At 41.2% G+C, this 24099-nt stretch overlaps 1 protein-coding gene across 4 annotated transcripts in view; it reads right to left on the reverse strand.

Annotated features, from left to right (window-relative positions):
* Positions 1 to 24099, reverse strand: part of ROBO1 (roundabout guidance receptor 1) — a 573037-nt gene that overhangs the window by 255752 nt on the left and 293186 nt on the right. For 2 of the 4 annotated variants that reach the window (XM_083611372.1, XM_083611371.1), the window contains exon 1: positions 14490 to 15523. The exons of the other annotated variants lie outside the window; for them this stretch is intronic. In XM_083611372.1, the coding sequence (XP_083467498.1) occupies positions 14490 to 14544 (55 nt within the window). In that variant the 5' untranslated portion in view covers positions 14545 to 15523. Of the gene's footprint in view, positions 1 to 14489; positions 15524 to 24099 lie in introns of those variants that run through there. 4 annotated transcript variants of the gene reach the window in all.

Raw genomic sequence — 24099 nt, forward strand, 5'->3', positions numbered from 1 at the left:
CTCTAATGTGTCTCAGCTTGATAAGGTGAAGTGTGCTACACAGCCATAATCCGTGAATAAAAACATTTGTACTTTGCCATTTACAAATCCAGGCATTCCAGATTTGCCGAACCTTGCAGGATAACTTTAGCTTTTAGGGTGCTTTCAAGCCGAGCATAGTAACTGCAGCTTCTCGGCTGCAACAGTGCTGGAATTGGCTAGCACATATTCTGCCCAAGCCAGGAAAGTGAACTGTAAAACTAATAATTTCCCTTGAGCCTACGCTAAACCGATGCATGCCAGCTACTCCCACAGGAACAGAGAGCCTAACAGTTAAGAAAGAAGCTGTGTGTAAACAACCACTCTGCTTCAAGGCAGTTGTTCTTATAGGCTATGGCGGATTTGATTCAAATATATACCACAGTAAACAAATTTGGAAAATAGCATACCAAACCATTATTTTTCTCCTGTGAAAGGATCTAGTGGCCCAAGCATCTGAGACCCAAGCCAAGATTCTCTTTTTCCTTAAGAAGATACACGCAACCATGATCTGAAGAAAACAGATTTTATTTCAAGTGGCCTTCCATAGTTACCATCTCTTGCCATTTTTATGCACTACTAACAACATTTAAATTTAGTATGTATCCTTTTTAATAAATGAATCACAGCTTTTTTCTATTAATATGTTTTTGGATTTTGAGAATCAATTTGCATTTGTTTTAAAGAAATGTATACAGGTAAATAGTTAAAAATCTAGCTGACATGGGGGAAGGCCTGTGAAATCTTTTAGGAAACCAGACTGCTAATCAAGACTAGGTCGCCTCCAGCTACCACAGCAAAAACAGAGTCTCAGCAGACCTCATGAGTAGCATATTTTACATGCGTTCTTCCCCACCTCAGCTCTATCCCATGTTGGATATTAGATTTTAAACTTTTAATTAAATAGATATTTACTATAGATACATATAAATGCAAAAAAAGAGACAGAAACACAAACATTCATCTACTGAATACATATGCATGCCAGATTATACTACCCAATACACTGAAGCAACTCCTTTTGTTTTTAAGAAAACATATCTTTGCTTCCTGCCCCCTTCCCACCAGCACATTCCCACTCACAGATAGCTCTGTTTTAACATTTTCTTTATTACAGCCTTGAAAAAGTGGGATGATGAATGACTACTCTAAGTTTTTCCTGCAGGATTTAACAAGTATAACATAGAATGCTAGTCACAGCAAATGTCTGGGTGGAGTAGAGAAACCTCAGAAATGCTCCACACAGAGCCAGAAATTAAGAGCTGTGCCAACACTCCAATCATGTGCCGATCAGATTCATTTTTACAGAGCGACAACACATGCCATGTTCAATTCTTTGAAGAGAAGCTGTCTCAGGTTGATTCTGTGTTTAATTAGCAAGCATAAGAAAGCTATCAGGAATCAGGTGTTGAATGAAAGTCAAATGAATCAAGTAAAGCCCATGGAGATGTGATGAAATGGCTGAGTTACAAAAGCTGGCTTGGATACAGGGTGGTAAGAGATGCTTCTGGGTGGGATGTTTTGCTGAAGTGTGGCAATGACTTGTGAAGCCATGTCTTCTTCTACTATACTAAGACTTGCCCTGGGACTGATTCAGGTGATATACAAATTGTGCAAACAAGCCTTTATGAAATAATGCGTTATTGCATACTCAACATAAAACTAATAACAGTTCTTAAACTCTAGCATTGCAGTATGTTCAGCTGTGATGAAGCAACCCTGAGCTCCTTTTTATTTAATAAATAAAACACAAAATAATGTACATTTCTTAATGAAATAGAAGTCCAAAGTGCTGGCCACCATATGACAATAGCTGTGAAGTGCAAACCAGATAGCTCATGTCTACCACTACAGACGAACAAAAAATAAACTTCATTGCCATAAAATATTGATTAGGGTGTTCTCGTGATAGTGGCAATTGAGGTCCATTTCAGATTACTTCATATTGTGATAAGAAGCAACCATTTTGTGAAATATGAAGAATTATTCCACTTTCCTTACCTCAGTTTCACAAATAAAAAATCTATATTAATGTATCCTTATTATCACATATAAGCCAAGAGGTGTGTGAATATGTGTGAATCACTAATGTCCACCAAATAGTGGCATACAATAAAATGGGGGTGTAGAATTTCACATGCACTCTGCTTTGGAAATGGAATGTATACAGTGGTAACTCAGGTGACAAACACTTCGGGTTACAAACTCCACTAATCCGGAAGTAGTACCTTGGGTTGCAAACTTTGCCCCAGGATGAGAATGGAAATCGAACGGCGGCGTGGCATCAGCGGGACGCCCCATTAGCGAAAGTGCGCCTCAGGTTAAGAAATGTTTCAGGTTAAGAACGGACCTCCAGAACGAATTAAGTTCTTAACCAGAGGTACCACTGTATTAACGTATTCCTGCATTGCAGAGGGTGGATTAGATGGTCCCTTCCATGATCCCATCCAACTCTACAATTCTGTGATACTACGCTGGACACTACAGGCAATTTTTAAGCATGTTTAGCAAAGGTGTTTTTTTACCAACACATGAAACAAAATATGCACTTCGAACAAATATTACAAATCAAAGTATGTCTTCAGCTGTGGGAAAGTGAAGTTGGCTTTCTATTTCTTCTGCACAAATACCTATTGGTTTCAAGGCCTAATTCAAAGTGCTGCTTATTATCTATGAAGCCCTAAATGACTTGTAACCAGAATATCTGAAGGATGAACTCCTTCCCTGTTGACCTGTTATCAATTACAATCACTGGCTCTATGTTTCACCATGAGAGGTACAGCTAGCAATAACATGGGATGAGGGCCTCTGTGGGAGTTAACTCAGTTGTGGAGCTCTCTCCACAAAGATAGGGGCAATCAATATGTACTTATTTCATCAGAACTTTAAAGGGTTTTATTGGTATGTTAACTTGTTATTTTTATTTTGTTTTGTAGTAGTTTTACCATTTTCAACTTTTACTGTTATTAGAATTGGGTTTTTATTATTGGGCACTGCCTTAGGGGAGCTTATGGGGGTTGAAAGCAGTATATAATTCTATAAATAAAACCTTTGATTCAGACACTTTCCTTAAAGCTGATTTTCTTTAAAAAGCCATAGTTAAAATTAATCACAGTGCAGCATTACATCTGAACCCTAGCTATGGTTAATCTAAAACTAAGGTGAATGTTTCTGATCTCCTGCTTGTGGCCAAGCTGGAAGAGGAAATATTGCACAAGCAATACTCGTTTTGTGCAGGGGTTATGTTCCTGCACAAATGTGTTTGTGGGGCCCACATAAAGCATTCCATTCCATTCCACCCCACCTATTCCATCCCCATTCTGCCCTTTTGTTGACATTTTGGGTCACCTCTGGATTTGGCACCATGCAGACATGAATAAATCAGTCATTGCCTGTAGTGTGCAAGCTCAAGTCCCACCACAGCTCATCTTTGTTGACTAAGGTTCTTGCAATACATTAATTATGCCTAGCTTTCTACTGTTAATACTATTATTACCAGGTCAAGTTGCCTGTGAAATGGTTTGTAGTCCACAAAGTGTTACAATAAATCTGTTAGCCTTCAAGAGGACAAACATCTCTTTTGTTTTGTCCAATGTTTCTAAATATGTTCCTACTCAGTGTTCATTTGACTCAGCTCCCTGATGCTAAAAGCTTGGCAAAAGCAGAAGTTCTGTTATTGTTACCACTGTAATCCCTTAATGAAATTATGAAAAACCGGGGGGGGGGGGGATGGGGGGCATTAACAATAGCAGTTCAGGTAAGAATTCTGCTAAGTTACTTCTGTGTATAAACTGCCAGATGAAAACAATAAAATATACAAATGTAACTGAAATAAACACTATGCAACATCAGTTGCTTCACTTTTATGCTGCAACTGTACAACTTCCATATAGGCTAGCATTATTCTGTGAATATTAATGAGTTATATTCAAAGGAGAAGCTTCAAAACAAGTTCAACGTTCCAGACAGTCTTCTAAAGAATCCTCTGTAAATACTTCTGCAAGTATATAAACTGAATCATTTTCAACGTGTGACTTTTTCTTTTCACAAAATGCTATGTAAGCAATGAACCATAGTGTCCATTGAATTATTACTTGTCATTCATTACCAAATACTAGCATCATTTTTCACACATGGTAACTTACCCTACAGTAACTGCCAAAATTAATGGACAAATGCATCACAATCAGCACTCTTACTCTCTTAAAAGATCATCTTCCTTTACTTTAGTTCTCCATGTTAATGTCATTTTTCGAGCAATAATGCAGCAAGTTGCTTCAAATATTCCTATGACATACATTCATAGTTATAAATAGTGTGTTATTCAGGTGTGTTATTCATTTTTATTCCACTCATCAACCAAAAAAACCACAGGCTTACAAATCACTTAAAAAGGGATGCCTTGCCCTCATCGCTCACAATCTAAGAAGACACAACATGAAAGAAAAATGGAGCAAGATGGATGAGAAAAAAGCCAACTCAGGAACAAATTATTAGTTAAAAGTTCTTCTAATGACCTGCTGAGGTGGAAAGGTTGCTGGTAAATCAATTGTGCTGATAGAGTGGCCCTGCATCTCTTCTCAGCTGCAGCCTGATGCATTAGATGCTACCACAGCTGACTGAGAGGGGAACCTGACCTTAATGGAGCAGGTGGTAGGCCTGCTTCCCATCTTTCCTCCCTCTGCTGATGAAATGGCTGCTGCTAGGTGACAGTTAAGGGAGGAAGCATATTTTATACTACAATAGTAGTGGCATTAGTAAAGATCTCACTATTTTAACAAGTTATAACTTCAATTGCTATGTGTTTGTCACTTTCTCTCTGGCTGGAAGGGCAGTGGTCCAGTGTGAAGGACATGAATGACTGGTCCCAAATAACTGGAGGTTATTCTAGAATCTGGGTCCACCACTAAGAATTTTTATTTTTATTTTTACCAGCCATCACAACCTTTGGGGCAAGGGTACTAATGAACTAATTTTTAGGGGAGTTTTTAATATTTGATGTTTTATTGTATTTTTTATATTTTGTTGGAAGCTGTCCAGAGTGGCTGGGGAAACCCAGCAAGATGGGTGGGATATAAATAAATATATTATTATTATTATTATTATTATTATTATTATTATTATTATTTAAAACTGGGGCAAGTTCACTTAGGAGGAGATGGTCCTTGGGACAACCTAGCCTCAAGACACCAAGGTCTTTGTCAAAATCAGCACTCAGAAACAAATAGACATGTTTGAGAACGAAGCAAAATATAATAAGTTGTGCATGAGTCATTCAGCCATCCAAACCACTTTATTAGAAGTCATTTTAAGTTCTCAAATGTTCCTCATAATACTCCATGAAAACTATTTTTTATCAACTCTTAGGGCACAAATTAAAATCACTAACATCACTTAACACAAATTACATAGCTAGCGCCCATTTGAATTATCTTCTATGTGGTCCTTAGATGCAAATGCTGAATGTTCACTCTTCCTACATGATACAGTGGTACCTCGGGTTAAGTACTTAATTCGTTCCGGAGGTCCGTTCTTAACCTGAAACTGTTCTTAACCTGAAGCACCACTTTAGCTAATGGGGTCTCCTGCTGCTGCCGCACCGCCGGAGCACGATTTCTGTTCTCATCCTGAAGCAAAGTTCTTAACCTGAAGCACTATTTCTGGGTTAGCGGAGTCTGTAACCTGAAGCGTATGTAACCTGAGGTACCACTGTATTCCAACTTCCCTTGAATTATGTCCAATTATCATCACAAGGAATAGTTCTTTTTGTCTATAATTTAGAAAACCAGTGTTGTGGTCTGATACTTATAAAAAATGTGCACACTGGGCTTTCTTCCTCTCAGCTATTGCTTGTGCTTTAGTTATTGACTTCCAGGTGCACAAACCAGGAAATTAAAGCCTCAACCAAAGTTTTGGCTGCACTGGCCAACTTATAATTTTAAAATACAGTTGGTTGCTAAAACTTGGAAAGAGTGTATTCTATGTTTCCTCCAAGTTAATTAATTAATGTTGTTGTTGTTGTTTAGTCATTTAGTCGTGTCTGACTCTTCGTGACCCCATGGACCAGAGCACACCAGGTTAATTAGGTCTCTAGCTCTAAAACAATCTGGTGTTCTCTTGATGTATTGACATGCAACTCCCATGAATCCCTATTGCAGTCCCACAACATTGGGGGGTAGGTTGGGGGAAGCTGCTCTAAGGCAGGGTCACTCAAAGTACCTTGATTAGTGACATCCTCAACTATATGAGAGGAATTTTGCAACAATGTGCTTGAAATAGAACATGAGCAATGAAATTTGGATAACTGCTTTTAAACCATTTTATCCTCCTTAAAAGTGAAAAATTCTTCAATTACACAGGCTTAATGAGTTGGCAAATATCTGTCCTTACCTGAAGGATACAGATATGGCAACCAATTCAGTGCACTGCTATTAATACATTAGAGAAGGTCAAAATGTCTGTGGCAAGCACTCAGTTTCTTTTTACCTGAAAGTGTTGAAGAATAGTTACACTGAAAGGGCCTTCTGCCTACACCTGGCTTAGGGTGTTAATTAAGGAACCAGAGCTACTACAATCATATCTTGCACACATCATTGTAATTCTTCAGTAAAGCTGCAGAATTTTAAAGGTGGTAGTAAAAACACTGAGGAAACCACTAGGAGTATAACTCTCTCTTAATAATTTACTTGTGGGGTTTTGTTTCTAACTTCCCCTTTCCTTTACCAGTTTTCAAAGAAGTCAAACTCTAAAAAAGTTTTCTGGTGGAAGTTTTTATAGTGTCTCACACACATTTACCGGTAATCATCCTCAAATTAGTGGCTTCCATTTGGGAAGTAATCATACAGTCACTTAGCTATTTAAAAAGTATTTTCCCATCACTCTGTAAAAGGCCCAATCATTAGCTATAGCACAAAGGCAATAATAACCACTTTGTATTGTTTGTGAAATCACCCTTTTGCTACACTAAAATTGCTATACATCCTCACCAGCTAAATGAAATAACTCACATTCGAAATATCATCAAGTCTGTTTACATTTTCATTGCACGATAAATTTTAAGCCAATGAATGAATCACTGGTTTTATTCTAATCCTGTAATGTACATTTTACTGGAATTCTTTTAAATCAAACTATTTCACAACAATGTAACTGGAGGTTATTTTAATCTGGTAACTTTAGGCCTTTCCAGCAAATGAACCTGATGAATCATTGTTGCTTGTGAACCATAAGGTAATGAAACTGCAGTTCTTTTTCAGCAGGCATATATGGTTCTTCGCTCAGAGATTATGTCATCTATTGCTATTGAGATTGCTTCATGGAATATGGCTGTTTGAGTGCCAAAGGTTCCCACTGCATTGCATGTGGCACCATCACTTTCCAGTGAAAGCTTCTTTCCTTCAATGCCTGGATCATCTTGTGAAGACTCTGCACTTCCTTACTATGTAGTCCATTTGGTTTTGTTTAAAACAAACTCAGCTGGCAAGTAATGACACAGCAGTCACTTCTCTCACTACAGCAATGCCTCTATATTTTCTGAAGGTAATTTTGTGTTGTATTTCTTCATTGGACACTTTACAGTCCTTCCTTCTTTCCCCCAATACCAATAAGGCTTATCAAATCTCAGAAGAGAATTGACAAAAAGCCACAAAGCCACAATCTTGCAAGAGGCCTTTTAGGGAGAAAGCTGGAAAAAATGTGCCCCCTTTCACCTCAACTGTGTTCTTTTTAAGTTCCTTTTAGAAGTCAAGTGTACACATACAACATGGCACATGGCATTTCCTCCTATCTATAATCTATAAAGGATAGCTCCCATGCAAAGGGGGGAGAAATGCTGTTTGTTAGTTTTCTGCATGCTTTTGCTGACAATGTCTAAAGTAATCACTTGGAAAATCTGGATGGGCTTGAAAACTATGGTACTGTTTACATATATTGCACCAGTCACTGTTAGTCACATGGCTCATCTTTACCGGCCAAGCCAGAAGAGAGATACATTAATCCCCTGACTCCACATGCTTATGGTTCTTCGGGAACCCAGGGATCATCAGACTGAAGCTGGTTTAAAGCATCCAGCACTAATAGTTGGCAGCTTGTCTAGACATCTGCCAAGGGACTGCCAGTTTAACAAGCCAGCATGTAGCGTAACCACTTGCCTGATAGCAGAATGAGAGTATGTACACATCAGATACTTGCCACGAGGGAAAATTTCTGGCCAAGAGTGAATGTCCCTCTGTTCCCTTGACACCAAACACTAGAGTGCACTTTGCACCTGGCAAATATGGAATGAAACTCATAATGAACAGCACCTTATATTTATGCAACTCAGCATGCAGCAGCTGCTGTCCTTTCCTAGCAGCTTGACCAAAAGAGAGGTGAGAGGCAGGAAGGCATATCATCAAGTTAGTTTGAGTACACCCTTCCATCTCCGCAACACATGCATGCATGCACTCACATACAGACCTTTGTCACTGCCAATATTAATAGTACCTACTTCTTTTTTTTTAAAAAAGTTACAGATCAGGTAAGCAATTTCACTCTATAGTAATAATACTATGTAGTCACAGTCATTGTGACTTTTGGAGGAACACTACGAAAGCTAAAATATGATATTTTGCATTATATTTTTAATAAATTTCATTTAGAATATTAAGCATACAACTTAATGGCTTAATGGGGGTTAATAAAAATTCCTCTGAATTCACAAAAAGTACATATCTATTTTGCTACTTATACACAGTGGAAACCTGCCACTCATTTGATTGTGCATTCATGCACAGCGGAAGTGACAAATCCTATTGCCATGTTTAATTAGGTATGTATAGTTTTTCCACACATAAGTAGGATTCCAGCTGGGTTTTTTTACAGGAAACGGGAGGATTGCCTCTTAAGATAGACTCATACAACTTCTCCACTCCTTAGCTATTCTGCTAGTAAGAACATTTTTTGTAGATTTATTAGATGGGTGAATGGTGTGAGTTTCACAGCGCAGTTACAAAAGTTGAAATAGGTGATCCAATAAGAAAGACGGACAAACTGACCAAACAAAACTATTAGCCATATATTAATTCCTGAAGTTATTCTAATGAGTTTTACATTCCACTACCAGAAAGACTAAACTATGAATGTTCAAATGTTCCTTTCTAAATACTATCTTGAAAACCAAATAAAAAGCTATAATAGGAATCATGTAAGAAACCTTAATGCAAACTTCTAGTCACAGGGAGAGAAAAAAATGCAATTCTCATTTTACTAACACAGCTAGAAGATCACAAAAAAAAACACCCAGAGAGTGCAGTGGCAGCATCTTTTGATCTCTACATGTAGCAACTTTTGGCATATGAGTAAGTAATTCCTAGCCCTTTGAAAGGCCTTCTTTGAAGAAGGAACTGACTGTAGTGAACTATTCTTTCTTATTGTAGAACAATCGCTACCCAGTTTGACAAACAGGGACCATCACGTTTTGAGGAGGTTTACTTAAAAGCTTGTGTGTGTCTGTGTAGTTTTGGGGTTTCAACCTCCAAAACAGAATACAATCAGCATCCATTTTTACTACTCCAGAACGACCCTGTTTAATAATGTAACTGAAATGTCTTATAACACAAAATCCTAGGCATGTTCACTCAGAAGTAAGTTGACTGGGCTCACTATCGGAAAGTGGGCACATGACTTCAGTTTTTATAGAGGCTGTATGGACCTCTAAAGCACATAGCTTTTGAAGTCAATGGCATGAGAATCAGGGCTGTTTTTCAATTCTATCCGGTTGAAACCATTATCCAAACTATTGAGTAAACTTTTGCAAACTGTTCATATTTAACAAGATGAAATTATAAACACATTCATTTTGTTTAAAACAGTATTCCTCCACCTTTTCAGACAAGGGATGCAACTAATTTCAATGTACAATACGGGTCTTCTATCTCTCCATGCTCTTCCCAATATCTCTATTTCCCCCCTTTATTTTCTCCCTCCCTTTTTAAGAAGGTGTACCATTTTAGATTCTCATGTGACATAGTGTGGTGTCCGATCCACTAGCTAAAGATCCATGATAAAATACAAATTGTTTGTATTTCCATACCAGAGAGCAGAGTGGAAGTACTCCACTGGTTGTGCTATTCAGTATGGAGGGCAAACTAAGATTATTTCTCAAATAAACTTGTGTACAGTGGTACCTCGGGTTAAGTACTTAATTCGTTCCAGAGATCCATTCTTAACCTGAAACTGTTCTTAACCTGAAGCACCACTTTAGCTAATGGGGACCTCCTGTTGCTCCCGTGCCGCTGGAGCACTATTTCTGTTCTCATCCTGAAGCAAAGTTCTTAACCTGAGGTACTACCGTATTTTTCGCTCTATAAGACACACCTGACCACAAGACGCACCTAGTTTTTGGAGGAGGAAAACAAGAAAAAAAATATTCTGAATCTCAGAAGCCAGAACAGCAAAAGGGATCACTGCACAGTGAAAGCAGCAATCCCTCTTGCTGTTCTGGCTTCTGTGATAGCTGCGGAGCCTGCATTCGCTCCACAAGACGCACACACATTTCCCCATACTTTTCAGGAGGGAAAAAGTGAGTCTTATAGAGCAAAAAATACGGTATTTCTGGGTTAGCAGAGTCTGTAACCTGAAGCGTATGTAACCTGAAGCGTATGTAACCCGAGGTACCGCTGTATATCATATTGCTTCAATTAATCCACAAATAAATTGATTTCCAAAACAGAACAGAAGGATCAAATTTGCAGTAGAAGGGCTAACATAGAGCTATGCCATGGTCTCTGGATCATATGAACCCTTTAGAACACAAAAGAAACAGTGATTTGATGTTATACTCTCTTCTTTGTGTTGTTGCTGCTTTGTTTGTTTCTATGTAGAGTAAAGCAGTAACCTCATGGAGTGCTCGCTAGAAATGGTTACCATATACATAATGAAGCAAAAAGGTAACTGGAACGTAACCTTTAAAACGCAGTATGTAAATAGGAACTTAAGTGTTTACAACCACAATACAGCACACACTAAACTTAAGAGAAAGTCCTACAGAACTCAGTGGGTATATTATTATTAGAAGCACATTGAACATATTATATCAGGAAAGCTCACAACAGCCAAATTAAGCCAGCATTATTCTCATACAACAAAGGCTGAGAGAATTTGTGACTGGGAAGAGAATTGAACCATGTATTTGCTGGCACACACTTTTAGGTATTACACTAGGTTTCAATGTAATTAGCAACACATTATAAAGTGTTTTAAAATTGCTGAAGAAATAAGAAAAAAATAAACCCATACCATGAACAGACTTAGCTCTTTTCAGCTAAAGTTCTAGCAAATTTGACTGAAGGGGTCTTTTCTTGATGAGAAGTTGAATAAAGACACAAGACTGCGCTTGTTTTAAAAATAGAAAGAATTAACATTAATAATTAGGCATAATTATGTCAGTTACACATATTTTAATTAGCAGGACAGAAACAAGCCATGGTCTTTTGTATGAGAATTTACAGACCATTGCTGAGTGAAATACAGTACTCAAAAGAACTTGCAGGCAAAAACAAATGTTGTTAACTTTTCTTTGTTTCCATGTGTATCTTCTGGCATAATGTTTCAATCAGTTAGCTTTTGCAATAGCTGATTGCAAAATTTCTAGAATTTGAAATTACTCACTCGCTCCTATTCAACATTATGAAACAACACTAGTTGAACATAGGGGCAGGGGGAGTACAGTACACAATATGGCCCATAAAAATTCTTGTAGAGTAGTTATAAAAGAAGTGTCATAGTCAGGATACTCAACTTCTATTAGCTTTTTTAGTAAGTCAAATGCCTTGCAGCCATGCCTGTAACCATGCAATCCATACTTCTTGAAAACTAAATAAAAAAGTTAATGGCAAAAATGAAAGTATAAAATAAAACCCTATCTTCACCAGAATTATCAAATACTTCTTGAAGTAAAAAAAAAAAAAAGCATCACAACTGGCCCAATGGTTTTTCACGTTGATGATCATGTTGCAATTCAGAATAAATAGAAGCTAGAATTGAAATATGGAAAATCAGACAACAAAAATCCCAGACTATTCCTCAGTAAGAACAGTTCTCTTGCGCTGCAGATGAAGAAAACTGGACAACTGCAAACTTTTAAGTTAGACAAGCACACTGTCCTCACCTTGAACTAAAACAATAGAGTATTTGTGCATTTTAAAGTAACGCAAGAAGAAAGAACCAAACACAGCAAATACTTCCATGGGACCTTCATGACTCATAAATTTACTGTGAAGGAACACTAAGAACTGGAGAGTTTTAAGATATGAAATCTGCAACTAACTTGCACTGCACTGGCATGACACTACAGCCAGGATAAAACTTCCCAAAGCTAATTAAACCAGTTCAAACAGTGACTAATGACCACTAATCCCACTATCTTCTCAATGATCTTGCCTTCCTCTGTTTATCACACTTGACAGTCACTTTACACATGAGAAGAAACTTTTAGCATAGAAAAGTGAATAAAAAATAACCACAAGGGAACCCTTTTGCTATAAATCTGGGGGGCGGGGTAGGGGGGCTAAGAGGGTAGTAAAAGAGGCAAGTGAGACAGTTTCCTCCCACTGACTGTGATTTGCATCCAACTCTGTGCTTAAAGCGCACTCCGTGAAATAATGGAAACTAAGTGAGCTGGTGACATTACTCAAGAATTTAAGAAAAAACAGATACAGGGTTTCAGGTTTAACCTAGTCACCTGTCCTACTCCCACAGAGCAGCAGCCAGCTGCCCTACTGCAAAGTAACCCCAGTCTCATGGGTTATATCCCATTCAGCACATGGGAAGTAGCTCATTTTCCTATCCAGACTGTTCTCATGTCACCCCTGATCAAGGGAATAGGTTTCATGGGATTGTAACAATTTTTTGCGGTCAGAGTGAATGATTTAACATATGTGCCAAGCTTCCAGACTTTGCCAGAAAATTTACAGTTAGTTTGCGGGAAACTGAGCTAGTAGTCACATCCTAGTTTATATCCTTTCAAAATAATCATACTCAAATTCTAAAATTCCCTTTGTACATTGTATAAAAGTTGCCAGCTGAGGGTGGGTGTGAGCACAAGCTCTGACTTGCTAACAGAAGTTAAGGAAAGGGAGAACCCTTCTGGATGGGATTAAAAAGTGTTTTAAAAACCAATAATTTATCAATCTAATTCCACAAGCACATATCTGCCGAACTTCCAACTAAACATGCATAATGAACTTGGAAGTGTGTGTAAGGGGTGAAATTCATGAAAGAGTGAAACTTAAGTAACTCCAGAGATAATAAATCTATCTTGATCCTAAGCATCCCTTAGTTGGAATTTCCATTTCAAAGAAAGGTCACTGTAAACAAATCTATGTAGTAGTGAACTATCCACTTACTCTAGGAGGTAAACACCAATGGCTAGTGATGAACTATAGTTATTACCATATGACTACTGAACACTGGAACAATATGCCCTCAACAAAGGTTTAAAAAGTGATGCTTCATATCAGTACATCAATCGACATATATTGAATAAACCATGCCTCTAGCTTCCTACTTGCCAGTACCTGTAACCTCTCCCCCCCTCACCTAAAACTGTAGGAAGAAGTTGTTTCCTGCTGTTTCTTTATGATCTATTTTAATTACAGTCCTCTGCATACATCAAACAAGGACTAATAGCCCCCTTGTTGCGAACTAGAGTGGCTGGTCCTAGCAGTGAGGACATGGGGGGTGGGGTGGGGAGAGAGAGATAGACCAGCTTGCTCCATGATCTACCTTCGCCTACTCTACTCATGTGCAAGCTGATCTATAAAACACAAATGACTAGAGACTAAGCCTCAGTGGACACAGTAGGGCTTGCTTCTGAGTAAACATGTATTTGATAGGCCTGTAAGGCTTCGATCCTTGGGATGTGCAGTGTCAAGTACATATAGTTAGGCCCTGGAGTGTTAAGCTCTCAGCTGACTTGCTCTATCTAGTTTCTAGAAGCGGACTGACGAGTTTGGAAGCATCAGAGGACCGGTCCTTTGCTGCCAATAACCCTGCTTTAATTTTTCAAAACTATGGGTGCAAACTGATGCATGCACTGTGCACATGCCCTCCATAACCTCAAGGCTAGATGAAAGTCGGTTCCACCCACATACTAAAAATCACTTGAACAGGCAGAAAAATCTGAGGAGAGAAAGAAGTAAGAGCAAGCCCCGGGAACCAAGATTGGATAAAATTGCTGAGCATCTTCAGCTGGATCCTAGCCTCAGTTGCCCTGCAGTGAGTGACTAAAGTGGATGACTTTTGAGAATGGCCCATTGTTTTCAGTGTAAGACTTAAGCACATGCTTAATTGTTTCCTGCTTTAATCAGCAGCAATGGCTAGAGTTTTACATTTCCTTGAATCCTTCCCCAACTGGGATAAGCAAGGGAGCCATCTGCCCGCTCGACAATACGAGATCAATAAATAAAAATCATTCGAGGAGCAGCGATTACCTGAGCAGAGACATAATAATCCAAAGAGATAGAAGTGTACAAACTCCGCGATCATTGTCTCCAGGTGGAGCCTGTCGATAATCTCATGCCAAAAGGGAGGGCTGGAGGAAGAGGGGGAGGGGGAGGACTTTCGCCAAAAGCCCCTCCAAGGCTTCCCAGTTTGTAAATCCACAAGCAGCTTAACGTAAGCGGCGGCTTCCCAAATCCTCCAGGAGTTGAACTGGGAGCCTCGTCCGGGCTCTTCGCAAAGAGTCTCTATTGTCAGCAAAAGCGGGCAGGGCTCCGCAGCTCCAGCCCAAGCCCAAGCCTGCGCTTTCCTCTCGCCCCGGGTTATCCCAAAGGGGGCTGCCTCGCCTTGCCGCGCCGCGGGACCATCCGACAGCAAGCGAGAAACAAAAGCAGCAGCCCGCCTGCTGCCCGCGCTTGCTTGCTTGCTGGCTGCCTGGCTGGCTGGGCTCTCCTCAAGGAAAGAAAGGCAGGCAAGGAGCAAGGAGCGCGCAGGTCACGAGAGGGGCCCTTCGACGGAGTGCAGAAAGTGCCGCCGCTTCTTGCGAGGATCTCAGGCAGCGGGTGGCGGAGACGGGCCGGCGGCTGTTCTTGGCGAGGACTTGCCTGGTGTGGCGCTGGGCGAGCGCGCGGCAGACAGAAGTGGCGGCGCAATCGCAGCAGCCCTGGGTCCCATCACTTGAAGCAAAGCGCCGGGACTGCCAGGCGAAGCAGCTTCCCGGCAGCCAGAGCGGAGCCGCGCGTCGCACCAGCCCGCACCTCCCGGCTGTCCGTCCCGCGAAGCGACGGCTCTCTCCTCCTCCTTTTCCTCCAGCTCCTTCCCTCTCCAAAAGCGGAGATTGGCACAAAAGCGAGGGACCGGCTGTGCGGGGTGGAAAAACTTCTGAGGGCGGCCTCGTCCTCCTCTTCTGGGCAGCCCCTGGTGGAGAAAGGGTGTACCTCCTCGCCTGCACGCTGAGGGGGCTGCAAAGCTCCGTCTCGCCCAGCAGCCCCTGAAGTTTCTGGCGTCGCGTTGAGGCAGGGGAGAGAGAGAGCGCGCGCTTGTCTTTCTCGCCTTGCCGCTGCAGGTCTGGTGCCGCCTCAGGACACCTTAAAGGAGCCGCGCCTCCCCAAACTGCTCAGAAAGAAAAAGAAATACAAAACGGCTACAATGCGGAGATGGAGAATCTCCTCCCTTGAAGACAACGGCGGCAACAACAGCCCACATTCCCATGTAACTTTCTTCCGATGGCAAAGGGTTAGAAACTACCTTGTGCTATTGGATAACAAAAGGCTACGACTTGGAATATCACGGAGCCTGGAACAAACCATTTTAAAAGAAAAACATTACTTGCCTGGTGCTGTAAATGGAACTTCCCGACGTAGGATTCAAAAAATCCTCCTGGGGAAACAAGTGTAACCCTTTCACTGCTGCACAGCTGCAATTAGGTTCCACTGAGCAGTATTGGTTACTGAGGAGTATTGGTTACTGTGAACTGAGCAAGAGAAATACGTAGAGGGGGAAGGAAGCAAGTTACAAAAGGGACAACTCCTAGGGGTGGAGGTGTCTTCAACCTCCTCAATATTTTTGAGGGCCTTCTCAGCAGTGGCATCCTCTATGTGGAATGCCCTCCCATCAGATGTCAAGTAGATAAAGAGCTTCACAACTTTCAGAAGACATCTGAAGGCAGTCCTGTATCAGGCAGTTTGGTGTTATGTTTTATATGTGATTGAAGCCACTCATAATGGCTGGAGCAATAATAAAGGTATTATTATTGTTGTTATTGTTATTAGTATGGGGTCCGTCCACCCCCCAGTATTGAGGAAGCTGAGCACCAAGCATCCTCCTCCTGCCAACCTGGACATCACTGATTGACAGAAGCCAATCTGCAAATATTCTCAGCAAATAGAAGGTGTCACTGCTCCGAACCCTAGGCTGCCCCCACCCAGCACGATCCAGAACCCCACCCCCTACGTGTGACGGTCCTATGATTCCCGCTTCAGCCTTTGGGTAAAGTTGATTTGACCTCCTCGTATTTGATGTAGACTCACCCCCTCTTCCCTGGTGTGGGGATGGTTGCCATTTTCTGTTTTGGCTCAGGTGCCAAAATGTCTTGGGTCAGGCCTGCCACTTGATCAGTGCTATCCAATCCACAATAGCTGATCAGAATCATGTGGTTCCAATTTTTTCTTTCCTCATCAGAAGTACAGTGGTACCTCGGGTTAAGAACTTAATTCGTTCTGGAGGTCCATTTTTAACCTGAAACTGTTCTTAACCTGAGGTACCACTTTAGCTAATGGGGCCTCCTGCTGCTGCCACGCTGCCGCCATGCGATTTCTGTTCTCATCCTGAAGCAAAGTTCTTAACCCAAGGTACTTTTTCTGGGTTAGTGGAGTCTGTAACCTGAAGCGGCTGTAACCTGAAGCATCTGTAACCCGAGGTACCACTGTATAAAGCAGCTGAGCTTCGGGAGAAATTGAGCTACAGGATCAATGCAGGGTGCTCCAGGGGTGTGGTGGGGAAGACCATGGATCCACAGTACTCTAAGCCCCAATGCACACCCACACCCACATCTGGAACATACCTTGAAACTACACCAGACCTGGAGCTGCTGTAATTAATCCCCATCCAGTGTTGTCAATGGGGGAGGGGAGAAGGTGAAAGAAAAGGAACACAATAAATCTTAAATGGTGCAATTCATCTTCCACCCTGCATGCAACCAACTTTGGATGTGGTGAATTCTCTTCCCACCCACACCTCCATAATATTGCTCTGTTAATATATCACTGTTTGTGATCATTTGCATATTTACTCAGATGTAAGCAGTGATGGGTGAAACCCCTTCCTGAGTCATAAAAGGAAGGGCTATTCCTCCTCTAAAATATTGGAAAACAGGATTGGAAATAACCATGCTAATTACAAGCCCATTTGGGATCTTGTTACACTCCTGTTCACGCTGTGATGCCCAGGATGCAGCTTCCAAGGGACCATAGAAACTGAGATGTTGCCATGCAAGTTTCTAAGCACAAAAAAGAAGGGAGGTGTGGAAGGAAGTTAGGAACTAATTTCTGGCTGGCATTACAAACAGAGCCAGAAAAAAAGAGGGGGAGGGGGGATGTGGTTGAAATGCTTGCTTTGAATGGGAGGGCAGCCCCCACAAGTTATTGTGCTTTACATTTTGAACGAGGGAATTTCAGACCTTGGCAACATCACTAGATTAACATCAGTGTGTGCAGTGGGACTTAACTCCACAGAAAGTGTGTACATCATTGAAGCCTTAACCTGTAGGCACAAAGCCAATGATAAACTGGATGACTGCCACTGCCTCACCTCTTTCCTTTATCTGTCATCTAGAAAACATGTTTACTTTCCCCAAATTTTTACATAATTACAATTGTTTTAATAACTGCAGGTGTATTGCATAATACTTGAGGCTCAGTCTGCACTCCCTTTGATTATTTTCACATATATACAACCTGAGCCTATGGTGGAGGAGTTCACAGCATTAACACCCCAAGAGGACCTTGCTTCCCACCTGGCTGCAGCCTTGCACTGAAACAGAAGTCAAACATTGCTCTGTCTCTCTAGGTTCCCTGCTTCCCCACTTGTTGCTTTGCTTTTTGCTTACATCACTTCAAACTCTCTGTTCTTGTCTTTCTAACTAACTACAGTGGTACCTCGAGTTAAGTACTTAATTCGTTCCGGAGGTCCGTTCTTAACCTGAAACTGTTCTTAACCTGAAGCACCACTTTAGCTTATGCGGCTTCCTGCTGCCACTGCGCTGCTGAAGCACGATTTCTGTTCTTATCCTGAAGCAAAGTTCTTAACCCGAGGTACTATTTCTGGGTTAGCAGTCTGTAACCTGAAGCGTATATAACCCGAGGTACCACTGTACTTGTGAGTTGAGAAATGGGCCCCCACCCATTTGCCATCTCATACAGAGCCACTTTCTTTGTTCCCCTTAATGGCCCATCACCATGCCAGGAAGCTAGCTCAACTATTCCAGGAATTAGAAGGGGGCCCAGGCCTTCAGCCTAACCCTTCTTCCAACTCATCACTATAAATCCAAGACCAGTCCTACCAATAAACAGAGGTAAGCAGCTGCCTCAGGTAACAGACAGAGAGGGGTTGGAGGACAGTTGTATGGGTCATACTGCCTGTCCTTTACCCCTAAGCTAGCTAGGTGCTCTCTCTTTCAGTGGAGATCACTGTTCTGTCGCCAGTGTGGAAATAAGATTCAGCTGCCAGTACTGTCACTTTTTATACATGGAAAGGGAGTGTGTGCACAGCAACATGCCTTAGGCCAGCCCTGAGTTCTATGATGAGTGGAACTAGAACAAAAACCTGCCTAAAATTGGCAGCATCTGTTCTGCTGTTTTCCCTAGCCAAAACACAAACTGTGGATAATCAGCAGCGAGGGGAGAAATACTCTACACATGCACAAAGGCCTAATTCTCAGTTCTTAAAAATAATTCCAATATAAGAGAGCCTTCCTTTTAGCAAAGGTCCTTCACCAGAGCAGCCTGAAGTAACCTGGGTAGGGCTTTTATTTTGTTGTGTAAAAACATTCTGATTTCTTGTCCAGGCTAGCTAATAAATTGAACCTATTGAATGAGATCCAAAAAACAAACAAAAAAACCACAATGAATTCCACATGCCCAGGTGAGGTTTGCCTCATGTTTCTTAAACAGTAACTGCTTCCTCATGTTGCACAGTTATCTGGTCTTGAAACTGAGGGGTTGTCAAAGGATGTTTGTGCTATTATAGGAGGGTCTGCAGTTTAAAGGTTAGGACGCATACCCATGTTCTTGGGTGCACCAAAAGTAGCTCTTTGAACAAGCACCATTGATGATTATTTCCCAATGCAAACGCAAGTGTTGTGCTGTGAGTGGGAGGGCATTTTCATTAGGAATGCAATAGGGGGTAGGAATGCAATAGGGGGAAGTCCCATCTGCAACAGGAAATGGTATTAAAAATTCAGGTCAGTTGCTCACATGTAATGTAAGCAACGTCACATGTAGCATGACACTCCCCCCCCCCCCCCCAGTCTTGGTTTATAACTAAATAAAACCCTCATACAACCTAAGACCATAATCCAATTTTTGTGTGTGATGCAACCCATGCACTCTTTAAATTGTAGAAGTTTTGCTTCTTTGGATACAAATCCTATACCAGGGGTCAGCAAACTTTTTCAGCAGGGGGCCGGTCCACTGTCCCTCAGACCTTGTGGGGGGCCGGACTATATTTTGGAGGGGGGGGAAATGAATGAATTCCTATGCTCTACATAGGATGCATTTTAAATAAGATGCATTTTAAATAAAAGCACACATTCTACTCATGTAAAAACACGCTGATTCCTGGACCATCCACGGGCCGGATTGAGAAGGCGACTGGGCCACATCTGGCCCCTGGCCCTTAGTTTGCCTACCCATGTCCTATACATTAATCAGAAGTAAGTCCCACTGAATTCAATGGGGCTTATTACAATATAAGTGGAATTAGCACTGCAGCCTTAGAGGTACAAAGCAGATTTTTGTTGAGCTTTCTCTAGAATGCGGGGGTACGGGACCTCTAGCTGATATGTTCTTGGAGCTGACCATTGGTCATGCTTGCCAGGGTGTATTATAGTTGGAGAACATACAAATTTCCCTGGGTGGCCTTAGTGGACCATCCAGTTGAGATACATGATGACATCTCCTGGATTCTAGTGTCTATGATGATTTGCTATTCCCTAAGCCAGCAGGAAGCCCACAATAAAAAAATACAATGCATGGCCTACTGTGTCATTGATTTACAATGTTTAATATCGGAAATAGATAATTTCCCATGAACTATTTCTTTTTAAAAGAGAAGCAGCTTGGTATTTGATGTGTTCTGAGAACTTTTTTTTTCATTTTTAATAGATTATATGGGTATTAAATTCAGATTTCTTTATAAAGCAAGTTATATTTAAATATATATACTAAGGCTGCAATCCTAACTCCATTTATCTGGAAGTAAGAGGGAGCTACTTCTAGGTAGACCAGCCTTGGATTCCATTGGTACTATGGGTTGGATCCAGACTTAGGTATAACTGAAATCAATGAGAAAAGGTAGCCATTACTAAGTTAAGCTCTATTGATTTCAATAGGAATGAAGTTTGACCCAATGCCTTTTTTTAATCCAAGTTGAAAATAAAAAATGTGATTCAATTAGAACGAAATTAAATCAGCCATTTAATCCACCCTGTATCTGACTGTGAATGTGTTAGCTTTACCACCCATGTAGTTGATGCTTCAAGTCTAAAACCATTAAGAGCAGTTCATCCACCCACATACCTTCTTTCTGACTCACCCAGAGGCAGTTATTATAACATTACTAAAATTGTTATACACAGCAGACTACACATCGTGACCTCCTAATTCTTTCATCACTCCTTTCGGTTAATTACTAGATTCCACTGTACTGTTTCACAGCTCCAAAAGACCAGTTCTTTAAGGGCTGGTCCAGACAGTGGTTTCCCACGCTTATGATTTGGCATTGTACTGCATAGCCAGGAGTAGACAAAATGTCACGGTGAAAAACAGACGCCTTTTCCCATGAGACAGCTCCATGGCAAGAATAGGGAGCCAGACAGGCACGTATTTTTACGCCAATATGCAACTGCTTTGTATATTTGATCCAACTGCAGAACTCTGGTTTTTCGGAATGCAGAGCTCTCTCTGTGATTCAGAAGTGTACAGACCTTCAAAGGACAAATCCCTGACTTTGAAGTGTCAGAACATAAGGCGAGTCTGCTGGATAAGGCCAATGGCCTATCTAGTCCAGCATCCTGTTCTTGCAGTGGCCAGCCAGATGCCTGTGGGAAGCCTGCAAGCTGGATGTGAGTGCAACAGCACTTTGCCCACTTGTGATTCCCAGCAACTTGCATGCAGAGGCATGATGCCTCTGACAGTGGAGATAGAACACAGCCATTATGGCTAGTAGTTGCTGATAGCCTTGACCTCCATGAGTTTGTCTAATCATATTTTAAGTTGGTAGCCATCACTGTGTCCTGTAGTAGCAAGTTCCATAGTTAAACTATGTGCTGTGTAAAAAAAGTGCTTTCTTTTATGTGTCCTGAGTCTTCCAACATTCAACTTCATTGGCTTTCCACAAGTGTCCAGTGTTATAAGAGAGGGAGAATAGAGAACTTTTCTCTATCCACTTTCTCCATTCCATGCTCAATTATTAACCATCTATTATATCACCCCTTACTCACATTTCCTCTAAAAAGTCCCAAATGTTGCTGCACTTATTCATATGGGAGCCCCCCCCCATTGATGTTTTTGTGCCCTTTTCTGAACCTTTTCTAACTCTAGTAAAAAGGTGAAGGTACCACTGACTGTTAGGTCCAGTCACGGATGACTCTGGGGTTGCGTGCTCATCTTGCTCTATAGGCTGAGGGAGCCGGCGTTTGTCCGCAGACAGCTTCCAGGTCATGTGGCCAGCATGACTAAGCTGCTTCCGGTGAACCAGAGCAGCGCACAGAAATGCTACTCTACAATAATGATATCATTAATGATATCATTATTGAGATGAGGTGATCAGAACTGTACACAATATTCCAAATGTGATTATCCAAGTACTGCATCCAAGTACAGTGGGAGACTGAATAAGGGCCAATAAACTGAGCTTAAAGCCCGGCAAGATGGATTCCCTGTAGGTGAATGATTCATCTCTTCAGGAGATAGGCCAGTTACCTGTTCTGCAAGGGGCTGCATTCCCTCTGAAGGAACAGGTGTGTAGTTTGAGGGGTCCTCCTGGTTTTATCCATGTCACTTAAGGTACAGGTACCCTTGGACATGGCATCCAACTCAGCACAAAATGAAGTCTGTATGAGCCTTCAGATAGCTTGGCCACTGTGATCCTGGCATTGGTAACCTCAGTACTGGGTTGCTGCAATGCACTCTTTGTGTCTGGAAGCTGCAAGTGGTGCAGAATGTACCTAAGTACCTAAGTTGCTGATAGGGGCTTCCTCTTGACAACATGTAACACAAACAGAGGCTGGACACAGCTGGGACTTTTCTCTGTGGAGCCTCTCACAGCTGCGTATGATGTGCTCTCCTTCCTCTGCATACTATAAAGAGCAGGCTTCTTCAACCTCGGCCCACCAGATGTTTTGAGACTACAGTTCCCATCATCTCTGACCACTGGTCCTCACTGTGATCCCTAGCTAGGGATCATGGGAGTTGTAGGCCAAAAACATCTGGAGGGCAGAGGTTGAGTAAGCCTGATGGATAAAGAGACAAAGAAGTCAGAGAGGAAAGAACTGCTGCTGCAGCAGCATATACTTGAAAGGAAAGGAAATTTAGAAAATGGAACATTGTCTAAGTGTAGAAGATATAGCATGAACAGGGAACTCTGTCAGGGTTATAACCCAGTGGTGAGCCAGGAAAGTAAACTCTTTACTTATGGGAGGAGGGGAGGGAGAAGTAAATTTGAAAAGTTATTCCCAGGGAGAGTTGAATGAAGATAAGAGTCCCAACCTTCCTGCACTAGGTGCTAGGGACTCACCAAGACTTCTCTGAAGGAAATAGCATAAGTTAGCTGCTCTCATCTGGGGGAGATTTCAGAACAAAAAGATGCTAGAAACACTTTTGCTGAAGGAGATGCACTGGCTCCTAATATGTCACTGAGCACAGCACTGAAAAAAGCCCTAAATTACCTAACTTGGGACCAGGTTATCTAAGGGATCAAAGAAAGCTGGGCTACCTAAGAGGAAGCTGGGATGGCTGAGTTGACAGGACAAAATTTTATATCAACATGCCTTTTCAGCACATTGTGCAACCTGATAATTTGGTATAGGGCAACTCTTCCCAATGCAACAAAGAAAAAGAAAAAAAGCTATAACGCATCTATATGTTTTACTTGTGGGTCATTCCAAAGGTCCCAACTGCCATATGTATTATATAGGAAAGAGTGATAGGATGTCACCTGGTGGAATGTGCATACTCTTCATTAAAAAATTAAAATCAAAGTCGACAAGCAAAAAAGGGGGGAGCTTTGAATGACATGCATTCAACATTCACAATAAAATGGAATGGAGCCTTGCTACACACACACCCAATGCAATTATGCTAGGCATCGTGAAGCCTTCAAGAAAGCATTATTTCCCCACCCCCAATAATGTCTGGTTTTGAAACACATTCATGTCACATAATATATGGGCACTGAAGAAAGGCTGTCAAAATGATGTGCCTAAAATGTGCCTGAGAAACGAAAGTATATTCACTGTTCAGATATCATGCATTTAATGTTTCCAAGGACATCCATTTTTAAATGATTTGCACAGAATTTTTTTTTATAAAAGAAAAGCTTCTGTCTCATTAAAAAGAAATGGAATAAAATGATACATTGTACAGTTCTGCCAGTGACAGTCAACTATGGAGAATGTTGCATTTTTAAAAACATGGCATTAAAATAACTTTTCTATACATTTTATTTTGGGGAGAAAGGCTTCCTGTATGTTTTAATTCAAATAGATGATTAATATTCCATATATATATCTAGAGTAAAATACATCATGTGCCTTATAGGAGTGATTTATTAATATGTGCTTGTAGAGTTGGTTTCATTTTATTGGATATTAAATATCTATTTATA

This window comes from Podarcis filfolensis, assembly GCF_964270895.1.
Source record: "Podarcis filfolensis genome assembly, chromosome: 4".
In the NCBI taxonomy this organism is placed as follows: domain Eukaryota; kingdom Metazoa; phylum Chordata; class Lepidosauria; order Squamata; family Lacertidae; genus Podarcis; species Podarcis filfolensis.